We start from the raw sequence: 26,890 nt of genomic DNA, 5'->3' as shown, positions 1-26,890 counted from the left end.
AAATCAACTCAACCAAGACACTCATAAAAACCTAAAATTAACAGCAAAAAAAAATACTTTTACGAGAACAACAACGCTTTTTTTCTATCTTTTCTTTTTGCCAGATGCGTCTTACAAAAAAAAATAAAGAAGAAGAAAACTATATTAACAAAATTGAACGAGGGCGTAATGAGTAACAAAACAAATTAGAAAGAGACTCAGTAATTTGTATTGATATTTAGATCCTTTTAATATTTTTTTCTAAAACACTTTTTGGGACCGAAATATACATGGCCAATTCCACATTATTTTATTTTTTGTCTTATCTCGTTACTTATCGAATGGCCCCTTTTATGGCTTGAAAGTTACACGCTGAATTTAAATGAAATACAACGAGTAAAATGTAAGGCTAAAGCAACTGATGAAAAGTGCAGTTAAAATTTGTTTTTAAAACCCTTAAAATTCCGCGAATGTGACGCTTAGAGTGAGTAAGATCACTTTCTCGATTGTATGTATATATATATGTGTGTATATGTATGTATCTGTGTGATTATAATTGTGCGAGTACACAAAAATATATAAAATAATAAATAAATTAGATAGATTTTTTTTTGTTTTTTTCTTATAAAACTTGTGCTATAAGTTTAAGTTTAAATGTGCTTTTAAAAGCGTTAATAAAAATTCAAACACATTTTTATCAAAATAACATAGGAAAAATTTTACTTAAAGCATGGCATGGAATTTTTTGTTGACCAGCTGATTTTTCCAATGATCTTGTGGTGAGTAAACGAAATTTATATAAGGTAAAAAACAGAGGAAACAGAGGACCAGACCCATGCATACTTTCGTATGGGAAAATATTGAAAATGTCGATTAATTTTTAAGCATCCTAGGGGTACATTTTATTAGATCAAAGTAAGAACAGATATACCTAAAGGAATTATGTACTCTTAAATTTTATATTTTAGTTATTTACAATTTCATGTTTCCAAAAACAAATTCTATTTTTATTCCATTTTGACCGACAATATCTCATTTGACATAAAGTTAAAGTTACTTTCTTTTGTTTTACTACGGAAAATCAATTCAATGTCATCAAAGCTATTGAACAAAGTCGTACTTATCCCTTGAAAAGCAGTGGGACAAGAGTTATAAAAGTTATGATGCATATGAACTATGTAAATGACCGTAAAAGATTGACTACTTATAGATTTCAAGGTTCACATGTAAAATAGGCAAAGCGTATCAAATTTAACCTGGGCTATGGGTGCTCAGTAAATTGTAAATTTTCAAATCTTGGTATTCGTCCTGTTTTAGAAACAGATAAACAATTAAATTAAAGGAAGCTATTTAAAAGTAAAGAAAAAGGTCTGTCCGTTTCAATTTCAATTCAGTTTTTTTTTTTTTTAATTTTACCCTATTTATTTTATTTTAATGTTACTATTTAAAAACAAAGAAAAGTGAAACTATCGATTTAGATAAAAATAGAATTCAAATCCAGTCAATGAGCTCTGCCAGGGTTACATTGGGAATATAAATTGAAAATATAAAGCTGGATCAAATGCTTTTCATAAATCCTTATCATTTTAACGAATGAACCAAAAACCTTTGTCATCGTTGCAAAGAGATAGAGAGAGAAAGAGCGAGAAAGAAATTGGTGAAATGGAAGAAGGGGAAGAAAGAGAAATGAGTGTCTCAAGAAAGCATCGAGTTTTCTCTATTGATTTATATCAATACTATTCAAGTCAAGTCAAATGCTTTTAAGCCAGGCACTTTTTGAACAACCTGCCAATATATTGTATTTCTTTTTTTTATGTTATTTTTTTCTTTATATACACATACATACATATGTATATGTATATAGCTGAGCTTCAACTCGGAACACTGGCATTAAATCAAGTTTAGGAACTTGGCTCTCTGCCTTCATTGCTGCCATTGATTTATGCGTTTCAGCGCGCCAACATAAAGAGTTGGGAATGGTTTTTACCTCTTACCTTTTGCTGCAATATGCAAGAACTTCTAGAGTATGAACGAGGAAAATCTTACTTTAAATAGGGTACAAAAAAAAAGTAAGTGTGTGAAGGTGCGGAAGGGGAAAAATCTTTGAGCTGTTGCTCGGCTTGTTTACTGAAATAGGGGATTTTGCCAGATGAGAAGTGAAGTAAAAAGCTTAGCAACTGTGTGCAACTTTTGGAGTGCAAATTTGTAAGCTACAAAAATAAAATTAAAAAAAAACAGAAAAAGAAAATGAAATACAAAAAATTCTTATTCCCTTTTTCCTTTTCACATTCAGCATCAACATCATCATCATTATTACTTTTGACTTTTGAATACCTACCCTGGCACTTGGCTTTTGATAGTCACTCCCGTTGTACAAGGATTTATATTCATGGCTTAAATTTCGCTTTGACTTTGATTTATAAATACAACAATGGCTTTGAGGAAAAAAAAAAAAAATGCAGCTTGGACAAATTTGTCAGGAAATGTGTTGAAATCGTGAGACACTGCATTGCAGGTTTCTATATACTATAGCATACTTTTGAGGATGCTTAATTAGTTGATTGCCTTGTTTGTTGATTAAAATTTTGGTCGTTTAGGTGGATTGCACCTAAAAAGGAAAAGATGCTGCATTTGGTACATAGATATCGATTTTTGCCTTCGCAAAGGGTTCAAGCAGCTAAATGACCATGTCACTGTCATTGTGACTGTCACTGGCATTGATAGCCTGACCAATACCCGCTTTGGTGGCCTCATCAACATGAACAAGGGGATTGTAGGTGCTGGTGGTGCCGCTGGTGCTGGTGGTCAAACGATTGAAAACAATCATTAGGTACAACAGAGACGTAGCAATCTGATACGTGGGGATATTAAAAATCCTTGGTGTGGTATAGAAAACGTGACTAGAGTCAACTCTTTCTGCCAACTAGAAACTGTTGCACTTTATAATCTCCTCTCAATCTGCTGCCATCCTGCCCCACTCACTTTTTTAATTCTGTTTTTGGTGAGTGACCGGATTGCATGTTCTGGCTGCTGTTTTTGTCTGTCTGTCTGGTACTGGCTCCATTTCTCTCCACTTCGCTTACTCTGTGGCTCTGTGTGCTACTCAGTGTCTTTCTCTCTCTATCTGGCTCTATGTGTGTGTGAGTGTGTCTGGCACTTAGCATTTCATTATTGCACTGATTGGATTACGCTGTAAATGCATTTCGCTGTTGTCGTCACACGGCCGTCTCGGTCTCGGTCTCAGTCTCTTTCTCACACTCACACTTTATCTTACTGTCTGTCTGTTGGTCCAAAAGCCTCTCAAGCATCACCAGCATCCACTTGCAGTGCTCTTTCCTCCCTCTATTGCATATATACACTTGAGTGCAAATGGCCAGCGACTTAAAAGGATGTCCTGCAGGGTTGCTATTGCTTGTCATTCCGTTGGCATAGCCTAAGATCTTATCGCCAGCGGACAATAGTGACCAGATTAGCTGATTTTCATAATAGGCCTCGTACGTATATTCTCAATTAAACAAGGTGAAATAATCTTGTTTAAACTGCTTAAAAAAGTGATGAACTTAAATTTTAAATAGTTGCAAAGAACATACAAACTTTCATGTGTAACATGAGAATGACTGACCAACAACTAACAAACAAATCAAGAAACTTTTGATACCAATTGAACAAGGAAAAATTCCACACAAAGCAAAAGAAGCAAAAAAAAAATAATAACAATCTCTCAGAAAAAGTAGGCGACAAAAATTCAAAGAATCTGTCTCACAATATCGAGTTCATTATACAAACACGATATGTTTATCAAGCTTCTGCTTAGCATCCCATTTCGCATGAAACAGTATACCAACCAAAACAACCAACGCAAAAAAAAAATGCTTACAAAAAAATAATTCATGTTGGGCATTCACATGCAATTTTTCAACTTGGCCCCGAGCAAGTTTAATCATCGAGGTAAATCGGATGAGGACAAACAAAGTCAAGCCCCAATATACATACTACAAAAAACAGTTTCACAATTTTGCCCCAGGTAAGTTAGTATAAAAAAAGCGGAAAGAAAGAATACATTTACCCGCATATACACATGTACATATGTATGTGTGTCAGTGGGTGTGTGGATGAATGTATAGGGAAACCCTTTTTAAATACGAATTGAATGGCAAAGTAAAAGTTTCACTACAGAACTTCATTTAATATCGGACAAACAAACCAAATATAAAAAAAAAGACGCAAAAAAATGAATTGAAAACTTTTTTATATTCCATACCCCTTTGCAGCACCTGCTGTATGTATATCTTGCGAGATTTGTTCGCATTTGTTTCGCCTTTAATGAAACAAACAAAAAATAAGACCAACATTCAAGGTACATTCATTTCAGTAAGAACTTTGAGGCACTTAGCACCAAATCTATTTAAATGTCTGATAACTACATTTATACTATTTTAACCAATTCTGGTCTTATGTTAGTTTTTGTTAGGGACCGCTGGATAAAGCTATTTCTTAAGAAACTCATTTCTTTAAATATTTACTATTTGCATGCACAGTGGACTCTCGGTTGACAACAACAATTGGTTCCAGCATATTGTTGGTTATGCCAAAAGTTCGCGAAACCATAAGTTTTGCACATAAATTGCCTAGACAATAATGTCAAAAATTCGAAAACGGTCACACTGAATAGCAATTTCGAGGTTTTCCCTGTTTCGTTGTTAAACACAGATACAAATATTCAGTCCCTTTAAGGTGGTCGCTTTGCGAAATGTTCATTATCTCGGGCGTTCGTTAACCGAGGGCCCAATGTATTTGAAAAAGTTTCTTATAAATTGAATGACTTCCCAAATACACGAAAGTGTAAAGCTTTGGCAAGTTTTGCCGTTAGGTTTAACAATAATTTACATTTGCCCTAATAAGTATGCTATGTTTTTTTAGGTTTAACAAACGGTGAAACAACTGAAGAATATGAAGTTTTTTCTAACTAGCTGGAGGCGCAAGTAGGGGACAGTGATTCAGGTCTGTTATATGCGAAATCATAAGAGAATTGTACACAGTTTTTCTTTAAATTGTGCTTAACCATGCGGGTACATCTTTAAGAAAAAATGCTGTAGATGATTAGAGCAAACAACCTCTTGGAAAATTGGTAAAGGCTCCAAAGAAAAGAGCAAAATCAATGCAGGTCAGCTAGCCATTGCACTGTGGGACGCCGAGCCGTTTTTTGAGCACTTTATTCAAAAATGTATGATTAATAGTAATTTTCAATCTCATTACATTGCATGAGGTAATAAATATATTTTGCAATTATTTTTAGAGAAAATGGGCGTGGCATCTCGCCTCCACGGCGAAAAAAACCGTATTTTGCCCAAAAAAGTATGCAAAGTATTTTATCAAACATAATACTTTTCATACAACCGTTGTGATTTTAATAATTTCTTTAAATTTAGGGCCAAGATTCATAGAAAAATCTAGAAAATGTTCCTAAAGTTGATCAATATTATTATCAGCATAAGTAATATAGACACTTGAAGCAAGCAATTGCTTCTGTCGGCCGCGGAATTCGAGAAATGCAGTTGGAAGATTTTTTCTCAGCGTAAAGAGAAAATTAAGGGATCTGAATGTCCATTTTTATGCGGAAAGTGTTTTTAAAATCTGCGATTCTATTGTTTTTCTTGGCGTGAAGGTTTGGCTTATATGTATAGCAACCAGCAAACTTGTAATATACCTTTCCGTTTTTAGTAGTTAACCTTATTTTCTGATTCGTACTACTCTTTGTAGATGCATAAATGAGACATTAAAGTCGCGGAAACGATTTTTGTGCTGTTATTGGAGGTATTCCTTATTATTTGAAAGGTCGTTTGCATCTGCCATCTAAAAAATTAAACTTAAAAACAACCAAATTGGTCCTATATGTTTTGGTGCAATAAAAAAAAAAACGCCAACTATTCAATTATAATTTTGCATCCAACACACCTGGAGCACTATACACTACATGCACCTGCAACCTATCAACATTAACTCGATATGCTTTATTCCTAAATCGTTTTTTCCTGCTATATTGAAATCTCGTCCATAGCAGAAATTTGAGGTTATGGGCTAAAAAGTTAAATTGCAAAAAAAGTGGTTATTTGTGGACATTGAGACTTTTATATTTTACAAAGAATTGATTATTCTATCCAATAGTAAAAGTCTTAGACTGCACACTGGTAAACATTTTTTTTAAACTTTACCTAAAGTTAAGATTTGGTTATAACTTTTGTTTTTTCGAGTTGCTCAGAATGACACAAATTTTAAGGCACACACCTAAACTTGTTACAAATTAAAAATACTCACACATAGTACAAACCCGACTTTTTCAATTGCATCTACAGTTTTATCAATAACGTTATTCTTTCAAAAGTTATTTACACTCAAAGTTAAGCAACAATTTGCAATAAACGGAAGGGAATTCATTCTGTTCCCAACACTGGTTTTCAACAACGTTTTTCTCGAAAGTGTTAAAAAAAATTTGAAAAAGCAAGTATGCAGAAATATGCATTGATGTTCTATCTATAAAGTGGCATCAAAACATTTCGATTTCATTAACTTTTAAAAATTGACTTAAGTGCTCAAAAAACGGCTCGGCGTCCCTATGTGCATTGTACCAATGAGAACAGTAGAATCACGAGTTACACAGACATCTTCTGTCGAAAAATGAATACTTCGCATCCTGCGAATTTAGAAAAAAGCGTCCCACAGCAAAAGCGCGCTGACTGGCTATATTACGATTTTTTATATGTATATTTTACCAATATTATGCACATTTCCAAGCATTTCGAACTTGAAATTGGAGCAAATACGGATTAGTGCAAAGTTTGCATGACAAACGGTATGTAACTATATATAGCATACTTATTGGGGTAAGATTCTTGTTTTTTGGTCCGATAGGGTTGAGACGTCATGATTGAGTCTACAGTCCTTAATTAACTATATATCGGTGATTAACATACAATATTTGACCGATTTTCATTAAAATCATTTTAATTTTCAAAGGGTATTAGCACTTCGAAATAAATTAAAGTTCAGAGCGAACATTTTAGGATGCGTTTTGCTGCTGCTTGTTGTCTTTTGGCTGTTTCGACTGCCAAGAGCATAAAAATATTTACGCATTTAAGTCAAAAAGAGAATATCAAAATAAGCAAATTCGTTTTGCCTGTAGTTAAACAATGAAATCTAGCATATAGGGCATAATTTTTAAGGAAATGAAAACAGAAGTTTTATTTTGCCTAGTTTATTTTTGTTCCCCCTTTTTTTTTTGGACTTTTCGGAAATGTTTTGTACGCCCAAGTCCATGTTATGATATTGCCCAGAAATGCAAATGCCAATTTAACTTTAGCTTCACTTTGGTGCTATGTATGTATTTATGTGGGGTGAATAACTTTTTGGGTAGCGGTTGCAATTTTCTATGCAATTACAACAGGAAAATGAGAAGACCAACTGAATAAAGATGACGATGACGACGACGATGTTAGTGTAGATGTTGATGGTTTAGACGTTGTCTAACGAAACTTGTGTAATTGATATATGTGGGTGGAACTTTTGTAATGGAACTGCATAGTGTTGGACAACGTCGCAAAGTTTGCGGTTTATGAGAAAGTTGTACGACAAAGGATGGTAGAGAAATTAAGCGTTTTGTTGTTTGAGAGAGTTCTCTCCGCAAGACTAATTGGTTTTTGTGGTCTAAAGGTTAAACTTCAAGGTTAACTGGTGGTAATTATGAAAACTGCAACTGCAAATGAAGTTAAACTAATAATACGACATACAATATGTTAGTACACCTGAACTCTAATCAATTTATATATAACACGTATACAATTTGTATAACAAACAAATGCCATAAATTGAATTAAAGTAAGATGTTTAGTATTTATGGTTGAAATGTTTTGGATTCTTAATCTGCGAGCTGGCACAAGTAGTTTGCTAAAGTGTTCGTAATGTGTTGATTGAAAATGAGGGGGAGGTTTTGCGGTTAAGCAATGATTCCAATCAACTTAATTCCTTGATCCCTTAGTCCCATTTAATCTTTGTAATCGATTTTATAGCTTTTAAGGTTTTTTTTGTATTTATTTTTAATGATATATGTATGTACATATATACAATCAATCACATCAACCCTCGAACTAACCACACATTTCATTTCCTATGACATTCTCTCATACGGAAAATCCCCACTCGATTTTCATCTTGCATACCGAAGGTCCCTGAACACATTTAAATGCCATTTCAATTACGCGTTCTCTGGCCTCTGTCTCTTGGCCCACAAAGGTTTTCGCTTCGTTAGCGAAACGTTTACGCACAAATTAACACACTACTGCTGCAGCAACTAGGGAACGTTGTTTTTTTTATCCCACTTTTTTAGCCCGCACCCCTGCACTCTCTTTCTCTTCCTCTATATAGAAACGACAAAGGGTTCCTGTGTTTTATGTGCACGTAGCTGGTCTCTCAAACACTGAGTGAGACATAAACATAATTTCAATTTTAATGAGCATGCGTATGAGAAATTTCTGCATATTTCTATCCTGAAAATTATAAAATTTTGCATTTACCTGGCATTCAAGTAACTTGCATATGAATAATTCTATCTGTCACTCTCTCTCTCTCTCTCTTTCTCTCTTTCTTTTCAACTCTAAACATAGGAAACTATGCCAGCTTTGGCTCAACGATTCCTTTTATGGTGGAACTGCCAAGTGGGAGTTAGCCGACTGTTAGAATCCATCATCCTACTGATTCATTATTTTTATTTTCGACATTTTTGAAAGGTTCATTGGCTTATATATTTATATATACTGGACTCTTTTACTTTTTGCATTATTTTTGTGGAATGCAAAAACTCTGTAGAGCATACAAAAACATTACCTTGAGAGAGGAGAGACTATGACTATATCCTCGAATGCAAAGATGTTTCTAAATTTATAAGAAAATTAATTAGTGGGTGATTTTTAAAACATTTCAAACGAAGGTTAAAAACACAAAAAAAAAAAAAACAAGCACAAAACAAATAGAACAATCCTTGTGGCACACTTCATTTTGTTTCGGATTGACCAAAGAATTAATTTTGACTTTGAGTAGAATAGGTAATATTTATCCTGATGTATAAGATCACAAAATATTATTTGCCATACGAAATGTCTATGAATTTGATAAACTCTTCAGCTTGCACTTATTAATGGGTGCATAAAAATTTCATAATCAACATTTTCTTTTAGACACACACACACACATATACATACTTCCCCTCTTTGCTATGGAACTCCCTAAAGCTTTTTGGCTTAAAATGTTAATTGGACGCTGAAATGTTAAATTAGTAAAGAAAAAAATTATATATATATATATATATATGTATGAATAAGCAACGGAAAGGACATGGAGGAACGATAGGGAGGAGGAGAAACTTAAATAAAAAATGTCAGTTGGGTGTTGCCTAGACAGGGCTTTGAAAAAATGTCAGTTGGCAAGCAGCCAACACACTGAGGCTCCCCTCTAGAAACACACACACACACACATATATAGAGGGGGCCTCTGCGAAGAGATGTAGGGAAATTCAAGCAAAGAGGAGCGCAGACAACTTCCGGTGCTCAAAAAAATGCCCAACCACAACTTTCATTTCATTATGCATAAATTATGAAATTACGCAGAAAATAAATATGGAAAAAAGTCAGATGACGCCGACAGAACGATAAACGATGGTGGAGAGTCAGTCAGAGAAGAGGAAATACACAATGGGGGACAAAACAAAATTATGAAATCTGGCGAAACGTCACTCAGTTTTATACCTCAGTCACCAATAATTTGCATTTGCATCCATATGGCAACCACAAAAGTATTAAGGCCATTTACGTGCCTTTATTTTAATTTGCTGCATTTTTTGCACTTTGAACAGGGATTTCTGTCTAGAAAAACGACAGGGAAATGCCAATATATCCGCCATTAAGCCATGCCATGGAATAGACCAGTTAAGTGGCCAGCAGGTGAGAGATCCCTAGAAGCTTCAAATTCTTTTCTTTTGTTTCATTTTGTTTGCTCAACAGCCACAGTTTTGCAATGCGGATTCTTAATTATCTGCAAATTAGCCTAATTAGCCAAGCAAAAAGACTATGATGTGGTGCTGCCTGCCTTTGTTGCATAGATAAAACCAACGAAGTGACTGGAGTAAGCTGAAGCACACTCACTTCATGTGTGCCATCAAGTGGCTGTCGCTCAAAGATTGGTTTTGGTATTCTATCCATTAATCGTCCAAATTGCAGCCACACACTTTCCCAATGCAGCCACAGTCCTAATTGATGGTAAATTTTGGCTAATTAAGCAAGTAATCAATTTTCAGTATGCTATCGAGAACGAGGAACGCATACTCTCGGTCACGCCCTACATCTACATACATACATATACATATGAGTAAGAAAATTGTAAGCAAATCACGTACTTACCAAACAGAGCATGTACCTCTCTACACTTATGTTTGTATATAAGAGTGTCCTCTTTTAGTCTTGAACTGTTTTTTCACATGTTTTTGCAAGCATATCTTAGTATCTCGCTCACTAAAGCATACGAGCACCCTAGCGCCCCCCCCAAGCCAACGGCCAACTCCGGCCTTATGGAAAAACGTTTAAATCATTTAAATTAAATGTATAACTCGACTATTTTTGTCCGATTTTGATCAAATTTGGTATTTGACTGGATCAAATTTTCGGGGTGCCAAATTTGATTGCACAAGGTAGAAAAACACGGGAGATAATCGAGTTATTTCAAATTACGGGGGACGAAAAGGGGCGTGGCAAAATCTTTACACACACACATAATGTGCGCATTTACTAACCAAATATACATACCAAATACGGTGTCTCTAGCTAGAATAGTTTTCCAGATAAACGCTTTTTTTTAATTGCTGGGGCGGAAAGGGGCGTGGCAAAAATTTGAAATAAACTTGATCACTTTACATACTACACGAGTCTACATACCAAATTTAGTGGCTCTAGCTTTTACCGACTCCGAGATCTAGGTGTTCATACGGTCGGATGGACGGACAGGCGGACATGGCTAGATCGACTCTGCTTGATCCTGATCAAGAATATATATACTTTATAGGGTCGGAGAAGCTTCCTTCTGCCTGTTGCATACATTTTGGCGACTTTAATATACCATTTCACCCTATGGATGGATGGTATAAAAAGGCTTAAAAGTTATCCCTTATCGCGCTATATAATATCATTTAACGCTCAACGACTTACGGTTTCGTTGATTTTGTAAGCCGAAGAAGGCCTTTTTACTCAGCTTTTTGTAGTATTCTTAAGGATCTACTAATGCCAGTCGGTGGTTACAAATAAGGAGTACAATACATTTTTTGTGCCAGATACATTTTAATATATGTATATGTACGTACATATGTACATATATACAAAATGGCATCAACAGCACTTCCGTTAGGACAATATTGCACCATTATTAGTTCTATCGGGTCGCTTGTTGGCCAAATATTGCGCCTAGTGATTGAGGACAAGAGATAATTTAAATGACCTTTCAAGTGAAATATTTAGAAGCTCCTCCACATTGGGTCCAATTACCGACTTTTTAGCGTAAAGTCTAAATTAAAGTCATCGAGTTGAAACTTGGTATATACGCCTATCTTCATCACCCATATAAAAGCACATTGCGTATACGCAATTCTAAATTTGCGTTCAAACATTTACTTACACCTTCATGTTAAGGGGACGGCCAAAGGAGAATAGAAACTTATTATCAAAGATTTATTAATGGTTTGTACTTTAGTTGAACGAATCTTTACATAGTTCTGGTCTAGAAAAAACCAAACATTTTGGTTCGGTGGTTTTTTTTAGATCAAATTAGTGCCAACGAAAAATTGATTGGCCCCAATGTACGCTTTACAGCGATTTCAAATTGATTGAATGTTAAATGAATTTTTACGACTGATCGACTTACCACTTTTAATGAGAAAAGAGATAAAAAGCCGAGCCTTAAAAAGGCAAGCAAAAGAAAGAAAGCGGATGAATAGGAACCAGTTATAAAAAAAATCATCCCAGGTAAAGAGTATCTCGAAAGGATTAAGGATTATTAAGAAATGCATTTGCTCTGCACTCCAAAAGCGGAAAAAAGCACAAAAAAAGAAGAAGAAAAGAGATAAAAGCGAAACGTAAGCAAATGAAAAGCAAAGTTAAAAGGGATAAAATAATCAACGCACATTTTGCTCTGGTCCATTTAAATACCCTACTTAAGGAAAGGTTCACAAGTTACAAGTTAATATCCTTAATATGCATGCCCATTACATTTACTTTTTCCGCCTTTCGGCAGGTGGCGACAGTGGATTTATTTCATTACAAAAGAAAGTAAGTTTTTACACAGTTTCGAATTGATGTGTTTTAATAAAGGGTATTTCAATAACGTTGTTAAAATGCAAGGCATTGATTTTGTGTTCCTTCTCAGCAACATTATAGCAGCTAAATGGGCAGTTAAACAGATTTCCTGATGATGGAGCAACATCGCGCCGGGAGGTGCCGGAATAAATTTAATGAGTAAATTTCTTTGGCAGCGAGGAACATTTTTTGCCTTTGTTGCCCTTTTTGCAAAAGAAAATCTAAGGAAACTAATGAAAATTGCAAACGAAAAATTTCAACAGAATTAAGTTAAACATCAGTAGAACAATTTTCGGCATAAACAATTTGCTGCAATAATAAATTATACGTGTCAATATTGAAAATGCATATGTATGAATTATTAAATGCAATGCTAACCAGAACCAAGACAGATGGATTTATATACTATATAGAGTTCATGTTCGGTAAGTAGGTAAGTGAGGAAAACAAACTTAATAAGCTTAAGAACACAAATAGACAAGAGATTCATTTCTCCACACAAACAGCGATGACCCCAAAAACCAGGGAAAAGCTCATATGAAATGCAGTTCAATTAAATGCAATAAATTAACTAGATTCATTTATAGACCGGCATACATAATGAGTTCCTCAAGGTGGGAACGAGAGGATATGAACAAGAATCGACTACTCAAATACCCAATAATATTATTAATTATTTAAGCTTAATACATACAAGACAGAGTTTACGTTTAATCAGAAAATACTTTTTAAATGCAAACATGGAATGTAAGTAAAAATAAAAGTATATAATTTCCTTTAATAGACTACTCACTTCTTAATGAGTCAACAAGTTCAGTCACTCAATGGCAGTTGACTTATTTGTTCAGTCTACATTGAGATTGTATTCTGGCTTCAGGTTAGTGTGCAGTGTGAGGAAAACTGAAGTAGTACATCAATGAACGAGGGAGTCAGTGAGTTATTGAGTAAACAAAAGAGGAAGTTAAAAGAGACGGTACTTAGTTCCATTTCGGCCGCTAACTCATAACACTAATTCAATTTGCCTTTCCTTGTGTTCCTGCTATTCCTCTTCTTTAATCATCTCAGTAAGCATGAGTTTTACTATTTTTGTTCCATTTAGGGTATTAAGAGCAAGTTCATCATAGACCATTGAAAATTGCCAAGTAGACGAGAGGCAAATCTACATACATACATAATATATGTACATATATAAGAAGTATACATATGTATGTGCTATGTGGTATATCCTTACAATTTCATCAAGTATCATTTTGAAAATTTCTGCTAATGTCAGTCTCATCATTGTTTCTCTCGATATACCCGTGAGCACACATACAAACTGAGACTAATAACTGAGAACTGTTGACAAAGCTGTTAAGGACATAAACTCACAAGTACTCAGGGTATGCCATGTGATGCATCTCTAACCTCATCTAATGACAACCCAAAACCCAGGCACAGAGCCCGAGAAGTGAGTGAGTGAGTGAGTGACTCAATCTTTGACAAAATTGTAAAGCATTTTAATTGCTCAGCTTTTCACTCACAGTCAGTTTCTTTTACTAAATATGCATTAAAGAAGGGTTCACAATTGCTTGTTTTTATAGTATGTAGGATGAATGTTTGTATGTCAGTTGACCTTGCAGTCAGTCAGCTAGAAAGTGAAAGGCTGAAAGAGAGAAAATTTGCATAATTTGCATTGCAGTTGACTGTGGCAGCTACAGCTACAGCTACAGCTACATCAACAGCAGGAGCATAGAATTTAGTTGTTAGCTCAACACAAAACTTGCTGACAAATTGCGGGGGAGATTTTCGCCGCCTGGTCCATAAACGTCAACACCTCGGCTCACTCAAACCCACTGACAGGCTGACGGCGCTGCGGCGGCTTCAGCTGCGGCGACAGGAATGTCATGGAACGCCCCTGAAGCCAAACCAAGACCCTTGCCACTTACTTCAGTCTCAGACTACGTTTTGTAGATTGCTTGAATTACGCATGCAAACGACTGAGATGACTGAGACGACGACAACGAAGACGACGACCAACTTGGTTGGGAGACGATCAGCTAGGACGATGAAAACGAAAAAGACGCAACGGCAATGTTGGCGACAATGTTTGACGACTTTTGCCATTGAGACAGCCAAAGTTTTTTTCTTTTTCTCCCTTTTTATGGCAATTTTTGCAGCCAGACGCGTCAAGTGGATGAATACCGAGTGGGAGAACAAACCCAACCATCGCATCCCATCCACTTACAGAGCCAACCCACCTTTTTGTTTTTGTTCATGTCGCTGCTATTGTTGTTGTTAGTCGTAGTCGTAGTAGTAGTAGTAGTAGTTGTTGTTGGTGTTGTTGCTTGTTGTATGAATATGAAATTTAACACAAACTGCAGCACAAGTTACAAGTTTTTCCATCCACCCCGCCATTTGCCACCACGCGTCACATTTTTCTCCAACTTGTTCTCCCTCACCCAAAACCCATTGGATAGGCTCACGACTTGAGTGCATAAAGTGGAAAAGTTTCATCAGACATTTGCATTAAGGCAGCAAATTGTGAGAAAATAACATTAAAATTGCCATGAAAAATTCTAGACAGTTAAATGCATGGGAAAATTGCATTCTCCACAGGACTGGCAAATGAAAACTGAAGAAGAACGAGAGCAAATTGCTGCAGCTTTTAAAGTTTTCAGTGCCACAGAAACCGCCACCGACAAGAAAACCAGAAACCCTCCATTTCCAAATGCAACAGCTTTGGAGTGCAAATGACCAAGATGAATGGAAAACCAAAGCACACAAACCGACAAACTAGTCCAAGTAACAAACCAAGAACGCGTGAAAAGAAAAAAAACAAACAAAATTGAAATACTAAAACTTTGATTTACAAATCATAAAATTCAATTAAAGTTGTCAAGATTACACTGTTTGCTTGGACCTAGACAGTTTGATAAAGAGTTAAGTGCCTGAAAATGAGTTTTACCCAAAAGAGAAAACTTTTCAAAATTAATCCACTTTGACAAATGATACAGCAGCACGAAAGGTTCATTTCACAAAAATTAAGCAACCCAATAAAAGGGCTAAGCTAAATGTGTTCAACTTATACACACTAACTCAAAACGGGGAATTATAAAATAGATTTACCTCAGAACAAGACGTTTCACATGACGATTAAACTTACAATTAGATAAAGTCCTTTAGGTGAATCTAAAATATGTTAAAACGACTAAAACCATCACCTATAGGAATATCTTTAATACATGGGCTCTTGTAAAATTCCATATGTTTATATAATCTTTAAATTTTTCATTCAAATGCTTTTGGGTGCTCAGATTTTATCAAACACAATTCTAAACGAATTTTCCATCATTGTTGTGTGCAAATTTGTGTGTGGGTGTGTGTGTGTATTTTTCTTATTTTTTTCTTTTTTTTTTTGTAGGTGAAAGAAATGGGGGTGAATTCTCTTTGCATTTATCCTCATGTACTTTGTCCGTTGGCATAAATTGCAAAACCAACAATTTTCCTCACGTATGGCTATAGCTTTAGCTATATCTATATTCCTACTCATGTGTTTGGCTGCAAACCAAAAGTGTTGTCTGTTTTTTGGTCAACAATATGTCCAAGTAACTGTTAACCCAACTAGCCTGAGACGACGGACCAAAGGCAAAATATGTATGAGTAAAAACACAAAATGTCAACACTTTGAGATAGCCCAACACTGAGCCAAAACGAAACGAAAAGGAAGCTAGAAAGGGAACTGAACAAAAAAAAAAGGGGGAATAATAGAAGACAAAACCCATGCACAGATTTTATCCAACTCTATTTTACTGGCTTTCACTTGGATTGCTGGAACACCTGTCCGTCTATCTGTCTATTCAGACTAGCCATCTTCCCTGCTCCTCCTCTGATGGTCGTGCTGCATATCCATTATACGAGGTCTTTAGTTTAACTTTTTAGCAGAATGAGATAAGTTAAAAATCTGGAACCTTTTGACTTTGCAATTACCCTGCAACGTCAGCATTTAGGAACTTTTTAAACTTTGTTATGCTATTTGTTATCAACTCAAGAATATACATATGTGAATAGGTTGTATTAGTTTAAGTCCATTTCGGTAAAAGACTTTAACCTTACATACTCTTTTACAAGAACAAATCCCTATAGGGTATCTAGGGAAAGAAAATAGAAAGTGTTAGTTGGATTAACCAGCAATTCAAAATTTTACAACTCGAGAACTAGAGAAAAAAAGAAAGTGACAAGAGACCGAACGAGAGGTAAAGAAGTAAAGTGGATCGATAGTTTTATATGTATGTGTGTATGTTTGTTTGCCATTTGTACCCCCCTGTTTGGGCATGTGATCCATACAACGGTTGATTGACTGCATCGTCTTTAGTTTGTACTCTTCTATTTTGTTCCGGTCTAGTCTGTCATTTAGCATTCGGTTTCACACATTCTGGTTCTTCTGACCATAGGAAATAACACTTTTACAGTTGGTATTTGATTTGATTTGATTTTGAGTGCAATGTTGTGCCAAATATTTCAGAAGGGATTGCATTTTTGGGTAAAGTGGTTCAAAGAGGCTAAAGGATTTAAGGGGCCCAACCAACTTCAAAGTACAACTTTCTGAGTGCCGCATTAAGTAAAATCTACAAGCGTCACCTATCTCTTTGCATTTTAGTTTGCAAAAAAAAAAAACACACATTTCAAAGCTCTACCATATCCTGGAGTAGTAGCTAGGCAGAAACGCCTTCCATCTGCTACCTCCTTGTTCCCTCAACGCATTCCATCTCTCCGACTTAATTAACTTTTTGCCCCCATGCCTGGCGCTCTGTGTGGAGCAGCATTGTTTCACATACCTCAACAAAAATAAAGAAATAAAAATGGAAAAATATATACAATATAAAAAACTAAGGGAATATATAAATAAAACGAGCAGGACAAATATGAAAAATATTTCAACGTATGGTCTAATCAATTAATACTCTTTCGTTTTCTTTCGCCAAATAAGATAACAATTCAAATTATCTTTTAAACATGGAACGATCTTTACTTTGCGGCTTTTGATTATAGAGAAGTTATTCGAAATGTATTGTTCTGTTCTACATACTTGTGTGTTCTAATTGTTAAGACTTGGTGGTCGGAATGTACCGACTAAAACTAGATACGAATTCCGTTTCATGAATGAAAAAAGGGGAAGAGTAGAAGTTATGTTGGGCATCCTTTTTATATGAAAGGGCATCCCCTATGGATATAGAGAATTTACCACATTTAAATAGCCATTAAAAGCCAGAAATAAAAGAGCCAACGGGCACATGGATGAATGACAAAGACTATGTAGATGGGTTTAAATGAGTGGTGCTGGGTTGGTGCAACTTGCCGAGAAATAATCATTGTATTTTTTAGCTTTAAGTACCTTCTAATTGCCTTTGTTAATTTTCAAGCATATTTTATTTAGAGCAGCATTGAAACCAAAAAAGGACAACAAAGACAACCACAACGAGGGAGTAACACACACATACACAGTGGACAGTGAGAAAATGGAAAACCAAAAAAAAACGAAAAGGGAAAACAGGAACACTGTCGACGCCAGAGAGACGCGGCTAGGCAAAAGGCAGCAGCAGCCAAGCCAAAACGGGGCCAGAACAATGAAGCGTAAAAAACGGAAACGGAAATTAAGTGACTGCAGTGTGACCAAGTTGATGTGGATGGGTGGTTGGGTGGTTGGGGTGGTTGGGGTGGCAAACCAACACCATTGTCGCGTCACTTGCCACGAGGTGGCCATTGTCCACTTAGTTTGCGTGGCGACAACAAAATGCATAGTGGCGACCAGTTGACAAAAAAGAAATGGAAATAGAAAAAGGATTTCGAGTGGCAAATGACGATGACGGCACCGATGATGATGGTGACGACGATGATGACGATGGCGATGAAGGTTAGTTGATGACGTTTAACTACTGCAAATCGCAGGATTCTTACTCAAATTGGGCGTGGTTTGCCAACAGCATGAAATTACACCCTATATACACACAAACACATATATCATTCATTTTGTATTTGAAGTTTACTCAGCGATATTTTTACAATTCTTTCAGCTCATTAATGCATTTAAATGCATTGCAGAGTACCAGAATTTTATGTTTTAATCTCATTAAATCTCATCCACATCAAAATCACCTCATGTATGTATGGCTGAATTATGGGATTCAGTGAAAGCTTAAGTACAGAGAATACCAAAAGCGCTTTAAAACAACATTTCTGCACATATTATTGACGTGTGTGTTATGAACGGGGGACACTTTAATAATATTATAATCCACACAGTATCGATGCCTATTAAGCCTGAGCTATAATGCCGTTCCGATTGATTAAGAACTTTCGTTTTTTTCGTTTATTGTGTTGGCTACTGGAGTTCACTCTCTTAAAATATTCTGTTAGGATAAATATATTTGTTGCTAATAATAATTTCTTTGCCATTAGTTAATGGTTTAAGCATGATTGTTAAGAAATTGTTGTTGCCCGAAAACCTCTTGAACTCGGACACATTTTGGTATTCAATTTCGTTGCCTCTTTCCAGGCAGCAGGTAGCTTTCCTTACTAATAAAAGTTGGGATTTTGGGATTTTCCTAGGTTAGGCAAATTTACCTTAATTTTCAAAGCTAATCAGGTGGTGGCGATGACATATGGAGATTGCAAAACCGACAACAGATGGGCCTAATAAAATACACCATAAACCAAGATTAGTCTTGCGTGGGCCCAAACCCACAGTGTGGATCAGGTAGGATCTGCTCAGTTATGTAGCTACCTGCACGGGTATATATAATCGATGTGAAGTGTTAAAGAGCATATCAGTTCACAATTGAATCTTGTGCTATACACACAACAACAACAACCAGAGAAGTTACTTGCCATCATGTTTGACGAGGAGCCAATTTCAAGTTTTGTATTTACCAATGAGTCAACCACTCAAACCTTTCATCATCAATGGTATGCCCAAGGTCAATTGCATGAGTGCGCCACCTGCTACAGTTGCATAGATGCCGATGAGCCACCTAGTCAGCATTGGTTACACAATGGTCAGGAGGCGAACAAGTTGCTCCAGCTAAGCAAACAGCAGCAAGCTGTCCTGGACATCATTGAGGCACGCCAGATTGAGACATTCTTCTTTTGCGATGAGAGTGCCAAGGATAAACTGGAACACTTTATGGGCGAGACTTGTGCCCGTGGAGTGCCAGAGCTATTGCGCTGGATGTTCCATCAGGCAAACACATTGAGTGTGGAATTCAATTTGGCCTGCTATGTGAATGTGGAGAATCAGGTGCTAATTTTCCAGAGTGGGAATCTTCAGGTGGAACATCACTATGACATTGAGGAGTGTGTCAGTGTGGTCTACGATATGCTAATGCAAAGGATTCACAACTATTTGGACATGAGCCTGGATGAATGCAGCATAACCCGTGTGAGAGTGCAAGTAAAGCGTAATCGTATCGAAGATAATGGTGACTCTACGATTGAATCGCAATACTCTTTGCCATTGCAACTGAGGCAAGAGGTAGCAGCGTCGTCATTGTTATCATCATCATCATCTTCGTCTTCGTCAGTGAGCAGCGAATCCGATTTGGCCACCATACGAGCTGCCTATTTAAAGCATTCACGTGAATGCCATGGCTATTTTCCACCCAATATGCGGGTCAATCTCTATGGCCTGCAACAATGTAGAACCACCAAAGAAATCTATGTGGTGCCCTATCACATAAGCGAAACCCTTCAACAATTGCCCAATAAGAATTTCCTCATACTAAATAATATATTGGGTCAATTCCAACGTTTGCATGAACTGCCCACACGACTAGCCACGGAGGACACCTCTTCATCGGCGCCAGCATCTCCATCCTCAACATCCTCCTCACCTACTAGCTCCAATTCTAGCCGTTCATCCTCATTGCAGTGCCGTCGTTGTTGCACTCAGTTCAGTCGTTCGAGTAAATTGCATATACATCAGCAATTGCATTGCGGTCAGGATTTCACAGTGGACAGCATGCATGCCGATATTGTTGAGATCTATGAGCAATGTCTGCCGATATCCCGAACTGTCTTTCAATATGCCTGCTATGGCATAACCAAACCGAAAACTGTCATGCGAAAGGGTCAATTTGTGCCCATCGAATGCGATTGGCGTAGTGAGAGTTCCGTAAAGGTTCAGCATGGACCTTGCGTGGTCATAAGCAATGCACAGCATAATAGTCCGACTAAATACTATTAAATAAGTTTCAATAAATCAAATTTTTAAGCCTAAAACTACCCACTGTGTGTTTATATAATTTTTTTTAAATTTACATTTTCAGCATTAGTTTTACGACTCTATCCATTCAACCAAGGAACACTTAATTGAGTTGCTGCCTTTGCCAACAACTTTGCTCCCAACAACCATTTCTGTATTGTCCTTTTGTCCTCACCTCTTGAATTATGGCCTTTGCATTTTTATACGGCTCCTGTTCTAGCTCTGACTCTGACTCTTTCTAGATTTTTAAAACGCATTTCAGAGACCTTTTTTGCTTTCGTTTGCATTTTAAATGTGTTCTCTCCCTTTTTCACATTCCAATTCTTTTTCTTGCCTGGTTGGTCACTCAATTGGACATGGTTCTTGTCTTGGTCCTTATTTCTATGTATTTTACTAGCATCTTCTAGCTCTGCTCGTGCGTATTTTTATTCCAATTGTTTGTCTTGTTCTATTCTATTCTATTCTATTATATTCTGGTGTATCCGTCTATCCTTTGTGCACGCGCGAAATGACTTTCACTTGAATAACTCAATTTTACTTGTTGATTTACGAGTTATGACACTTTTACCATTGGCACCTTCCCTGCGAATAAAATTCAGTTGCTTTCCCCCCGAAAATCCCTCTTTTCAATCAAAATCAAACACCATCATACAATTAGATCAATTAATTTTAACATCTGTTCATTAAATCAATTTAAGACAAGTGACATCATTTTCAAATTGCTGTTGTGCCTCCAGCTCTTTCATTTACTCACTCACTCCAATTGCTCCCCAATCCCAATTGCATTGTGTAATTAGCAAGTGGAAGAGGAAGAAGTACTAAAGTTGATAATTTTGATTTTTTTCCTTTTTTTTTTGGCTGACTGCCAAAGCAAAACAAAACCACAATAAATGGGGTTTGCGGGCAGATTTTAAAAAAAAGAGAGAAAAATTTGTTAACTTTTCTCACACTCTATCCTTTCTCTGGTCGGAAACAAAAGCTGTGAAAATTGCTCCAGGACATTTTTGAAATGTAATAAAACGAGAGGTTCATTGTATGTTTGGCAAATATTTTCCATATTATGACCATGGCCAAACATTACAAGAAATATAGATTCAATTTAAGAGAATAAAGTAAGTGAAAGGTTCAAGGAGATAACCAAAAAGTGGAGATTTCTATTTGAGAGAAGAATAATCATATCTGCGAAATGGGATCGGTCGGTGTTTGCATATAAACATTTGTAAATATTCAATCAATAACTTGTAAATAGGAAAGCAAAAGTTATCACAACTTTTAGAGTAAACCAAAGAAAACTTTTAAAAATTTTAAATTCATTTTTTTTTTTTTTTTTGTAAAGAAATCGATTTTCCTTTACTCGCCTTTCGTCTCTGACTCTCTCTCCATACTTTGGTTGCGGTTATAGGTTAAAAAAAGAAAAGGAACGAAATGACATGTCGTCCTTCGTCAAAGTTGACTGTTTAGTAAATTGTGTGGAATTTACGCGTTGCCATTTCGTGTTTTTTTTTTTTTTTTTTGTTTGTCGTCATTGTCGTCGTCACGCCCTAAAACCTAAATGCCTTTCATAATAATAATTCTAATATGGCAGCGGCATCAGCCCGGCACTGCTTGGACACATTAGTTCCGCCATTTTGAGCACCAGACCGACCAACAGGTTCCGCTTCCTACCTAACTCCAACCCCACCGGCGCGTCCCGCCCCTTCATTTCTCCCATACCATGAATGAGAAGGAAAATGATTAAATGTGCGAAAGAAAGGAATCGGAAAACAACATTGCTCATAAAACGTTTTGCAGCACATAAATAAAATGGAATTGAAATATAAGACAGAAGTAGTAGATACGACTTTCACAATTGTCTGTAAGGCAGACTCTCATTCAAATTGTAGCCATATCTTTGAACATAAAGAGCAGACAAAAGACATAAACTAAATGAAGTGCCACCACCCAAACAGTGTCGATCCATTCATTCAGCCATCCATTCGCCCATCCATCCATCCATCCATCTGATGATGTGTGAGTGACACAAGTATTTCGATTTCATTTCCATTTTTTTCCATTGTCGTAACTCAATGCTATTTAAAGGAGCCAAAAGACGAAATCCAAATCAATTGTTACACTTATACAACACACAATGAAAACTGTTTTTGCCAGATACAATAAATGCTGAAATATATCCATCCAAACAGCCACAAACACACACACACACACACTCACAGATATAGATACAGAAACACAAGAGCAAACCCAGACTTTAATAGAAAAATAATCATTTTCGCATGTCGAGACAGTAAGCTATGTAGATACATACTATATATTGAGGGAAAAATGTCAGAACAATGAACACAATACTGCGATTCTCATACACATACACACACATGCATATGTGAGAGAATCAACGAGTAAATTGTTTAAATGTCAGACAAACAGAATAGTTCGAATCACAATAGAATAAAGACAACAGGCTTTTATTCCTTAACCTTGACAACATTTGTGTTCAATTGCAGCCAGAATTTCGACCAAAAACGATTAAAATAAGAATAATATTTTCTAAAAAAATATAAGCTAATAATTCTTTAATAGTCTAAAAAAAGTCTCTTAATGCCCAGTTTGTTTTATTACCTTCCCATCCAATAATTGAAATTAAATTTGCAAAACCTCTTGACCTTTTTGTTACTGGGAATTATTATGGAGACATAATCTATGTATGTAAATCTATCTGGAGACAAAGAAAACTACTTCTTAAAATTTTCATGTTTTTATTTTGTCTTTTCTTGTTTTTAAACAATTTCAGTAATAAGCGACTTATCGCCTAATCGGGGCAAAACACATTCTTATTCTTCATTTGAAAACAGACAAAAAAGAAATGTAATTTGTCGTTAGAGCCTAATCTGGATTGAAATGCCTGGGAATACATACATATATCTATGTCAACAGAGATGATAAATGGGTGAAATTTCATTTTATACAAATTTTTGAATTCATCATTTTATATATTTGTTTTATTCCTTTTTTCTTTCTTTTTTTGTATGAACAATTGTCATCAAGAAAATGAATAATGGGTCTGCAAAGTTATACAAAATGTGATGCATACAACTTGCCTACACCTAATATGTATTATGAATATTTATGATTCAATATGTTTTGTATTCGTACTCATAAAATACATCGGTTGCATTGAGTAAAAACCATTTGTGCCTAATGAATCTTGGACTCGGCTATTTGTGGCAGTATAGTTCCCGTTCTTTATGGCTAATTTCACTCACGTCGCTTTATATTGTGTTGAGGGGGAGGGGACGCACAACCCGAATACCGCAGGCAGAATAAAAGAATAGTAACACGTCCGTACAACTCAGAAGTTTATTAGAGACTAATTGCGCGTGCCAGTAATTCAGTCGGGCAAGCGCAGTATTCAAATACAAAAAAGAGATAGATAGATGTATGCGTTCAAATACATACGCAATTAGAATACATGTGTGCATTGCTCTGGAAAGTTCTTGAACGTTACTTTTTTAACACCCTTCCTCAATGCAACCATGTTTACAAAGTTAACTCAAATTTAACATATTCACAAAGTCATTATGCGGTCAGTTTTGTCACCACCCCAATCGGCATCTACATATCCAGAAAAAGCTTGGCCGGTCCTTTTATAGCGTAGCTTTTTATCCATCGTTGATGCCAAATACCGCAGGATGTGCTTCACACCTGCTTCATGCTCTGAATGCGGATCTTGATTTCGCTGAGCCAACTTTGCAACTGAATGCAATATATCCGGTCTGGTGGTTAGAGCCAGCCACATCAGTTCGCCTATTTGAGTCTGGTACGACCCTATGTCAACCCTCTTGCACTGCTTATTGTCGCATGCCACTTGATGCCCTGCGTCAAGAGGAGTAACCGCCGGTCTGCAGTTTTCGATACCGTATCGAACCAACATATCGTTGATATATTGGGAATGGCCTAGAGTAATAGGCCCAAGCTCACCGTCTCGATGAATCTCCATACCCAGGAATAGCTCAGTTGCAGCCTTGTCTGTGCAATCGAACGCGTTTGATATCGCTGCTTTGATGGCATCCATCTTCTGTTTTGAACGACAAGCTATAAGGAGATCATCAACATAAACAAGAATTAATGTTAAGTCTTCTTCACCATGGTTTTGGTATAGACACGGCTCACTACTACATGGTTTAAAACCCAAATCTCGTAATACAGCGTCCAGCTTAGAGTTCCATGCCCTTCCTGATTGTTTCAAACCGTAGATTGCCTTCTTCAAATGTAATGCAGCCTTTGGACGATTTTTGTCTGTGTACCCCATGGGTTGCCTCATATACACCGTGTCCTCCAGATCGCTATTGAGGTATGCTGTGCATACGTCCATTTGATGTAAATAAAGATCCAACTCTGCTGCCACCGCCAAAACAAACCTTACGCTTTCTAATCGACATACAGGTGCATATGTATCGGTGTAGTTTACACCGAACTGCTGCGAGCATCCTTTCGCAACCAATCGCGCCTTAAAACGTTCAATGTCTCCCTGCGCATTCTTTTTCAGACTAAAAACCCATTTGCAGCCTATTGTTCGTTGTTTGTTTGTTAGGTCTATCAGCTCCCAAGTTTGATTTTTTACCAGAGCTCCAAACTCTTTGTCCATTGCCTCTTGCCACTGCGATGCATATGGTCCACTTATGGCATCCTCGTAGGTCGATGGAATTGGTACCTCACCAGCCACAATCGAAGCAAGTATATTATATTGTTTTCTCGGCCGTCCAGGTTTTCCCGTTCTGATTACTCGTGGTCTGCCAGGTCCTACCCGCATTTCGCTCTCATCTTGTGCAAGCTTTTCTTCAGGTGCACTATGAAACGATTCCTCTTCAGCATCTGATTCAGCAGACTGTCCCTCTGATGCGTCGCTCTCGCTTTCATTTATTTCTGGATTTGCATCTGCTATCTCATTTTGCCTATAGCGTCCAGGCAAATCAAACATAACCGTCGTACAATTAGTTTGCTCTATGGGATCTCTTTCATCAAAGAGAACATCTCTTCGTTCAACCACTTTGCGAGTTTCTCCATCATATAATCGGTATCCTTTTGCTTCTCTTGAATATCCCACCATGCGATATTCCTTTCCTTTTGGTCGGAATTTACTTTCCTGGTGACCCTTGGATAGCGCAACTGCAACAGAACCAAAAACTTTAAGATGATTAATACATGGCTTCTTGCCAGTCCACGCTTCCATTGGCGTTTGGTTTGTCAGTGCGCTTGTAGGCGAACATAATCCAGACTGTGCCAACAAACACCTAGACATTTCCACCAGAGTGCGGTTAGCTCGTTCCGCAACGCCGTTCTGTTGTGGAGTGTACGATATGGTCAACTGGCGTAATATCCCGTTTTTCTTCAGGTAGTCATCGAATGCATTGTTCACATATTCTCGTCCATTGTCACTGCGGATACATTTTAGCTTCTTCCCTGTCTGCCTCTCCACTAGACTCTTGAACTCCAGAAACTTGCCAAAAACCTCATCTTTGCCCTTGAGGAAATACACAAAAATTCGCCTAGATTTGTCATCAATAAATGTTAGGAAATAACGTGAACCACCTAGTGATTTTGTTCCAAAAGGTCCGCAGACATCACTATGAACCAATTGTAAAAGTTCACTGGACCGACTTTCTGTCATCTTAGGAAATGGCTGAACATGTATTTTACTCACCATGCATGTCTTACATGGAGTATTGGGCGCGAAGTTGGTCACACTAAGCCCACGTACCAAGCCCTTACTTGCGATTTGCGTCAGACTTTTATAATTAAGATGACCAAAGCGTTTGTGCCACAATGATACATCTTCTCCGACAGCAGCAAAAAGATTTTCCGATTCAGCTTCAAAAACAAACAAGTTGCCTATCTTTTTTGCTTCTAAAATACATTCACCATTTTGTATGATCTTGGCCATATGTTTTTCGAAATGTACAACACTGTTATATTCAATAACACGCGCCACTGACATAAAGTTTCCTGCCAGCCCTGGTACATAAAGCACGTTGTTCATTGTTAATTTACATATTCCAGTCCGTATAGTGACTTTTCCTTTGCCTTCTGCACGTAAACACCCCGCATCTGCCAGACTGATCTTCTCATCATGTACAGAGAAATCTGAAAACATACTCTTATCGCAACACATATGACTCGTCGCACCAGAATCCAAGCATCACTTCTCTCTTTTCATATTCTCTGCTTCCAAAGCATTTATCAAGCTACATTGCTTGTTCTCCATTTTCTCAGTGTATTTGTACTCTTTCTC

At 36.7% G+C, this 26,890-nt stretch overlaps 2 protein-coding genes across 4 annotated transcripts in view; one reads left to right on the top strand and one right to left on the bottom strand.

The window, feature by feature from the left end:
* Positions 1-26,890, bottom strand: part of LOC137578772 (uncharacterized) — a 115,353-nt gene that overhangs the window by 73,524 nt on the left and 14,939 nt on the right. The window lies entirely within an intron of this gene.
* Positions 19,237-20,586, top strand: LOC137580183 (protein terminus-like). The gene has a single exon (XM_068294101.1). It carries the CDS (start codon positions 19,237-19,239, stop codon positions 20,584-20,586), a length of 1,350 nt encoding a protein of 449 aa, XP_068150202.1.

Source organism: Drosophila tropicalis, unplaced genomic scaffold (genome assembly GCF_018151085.1).
Source record: "Drosophila tropicalis isolate 14030-0801.00 unplaced genomic scaffold, ASM1815108v1 contig_1190, whole genome shotgun sequence".
In the NCBI taxonomy this organism is placed as follows: Eukaryota; Metazoa; Arthropoda; class Insecta; order Diptera; family Drosophilidae; genus Drosophila; species Drosophila tropicalis.
The sequence above is the reverse complement of the archived record's forward strand: the minus strand, read 5'-3'. Positions and strand labels throughout refer to the sequence as shown.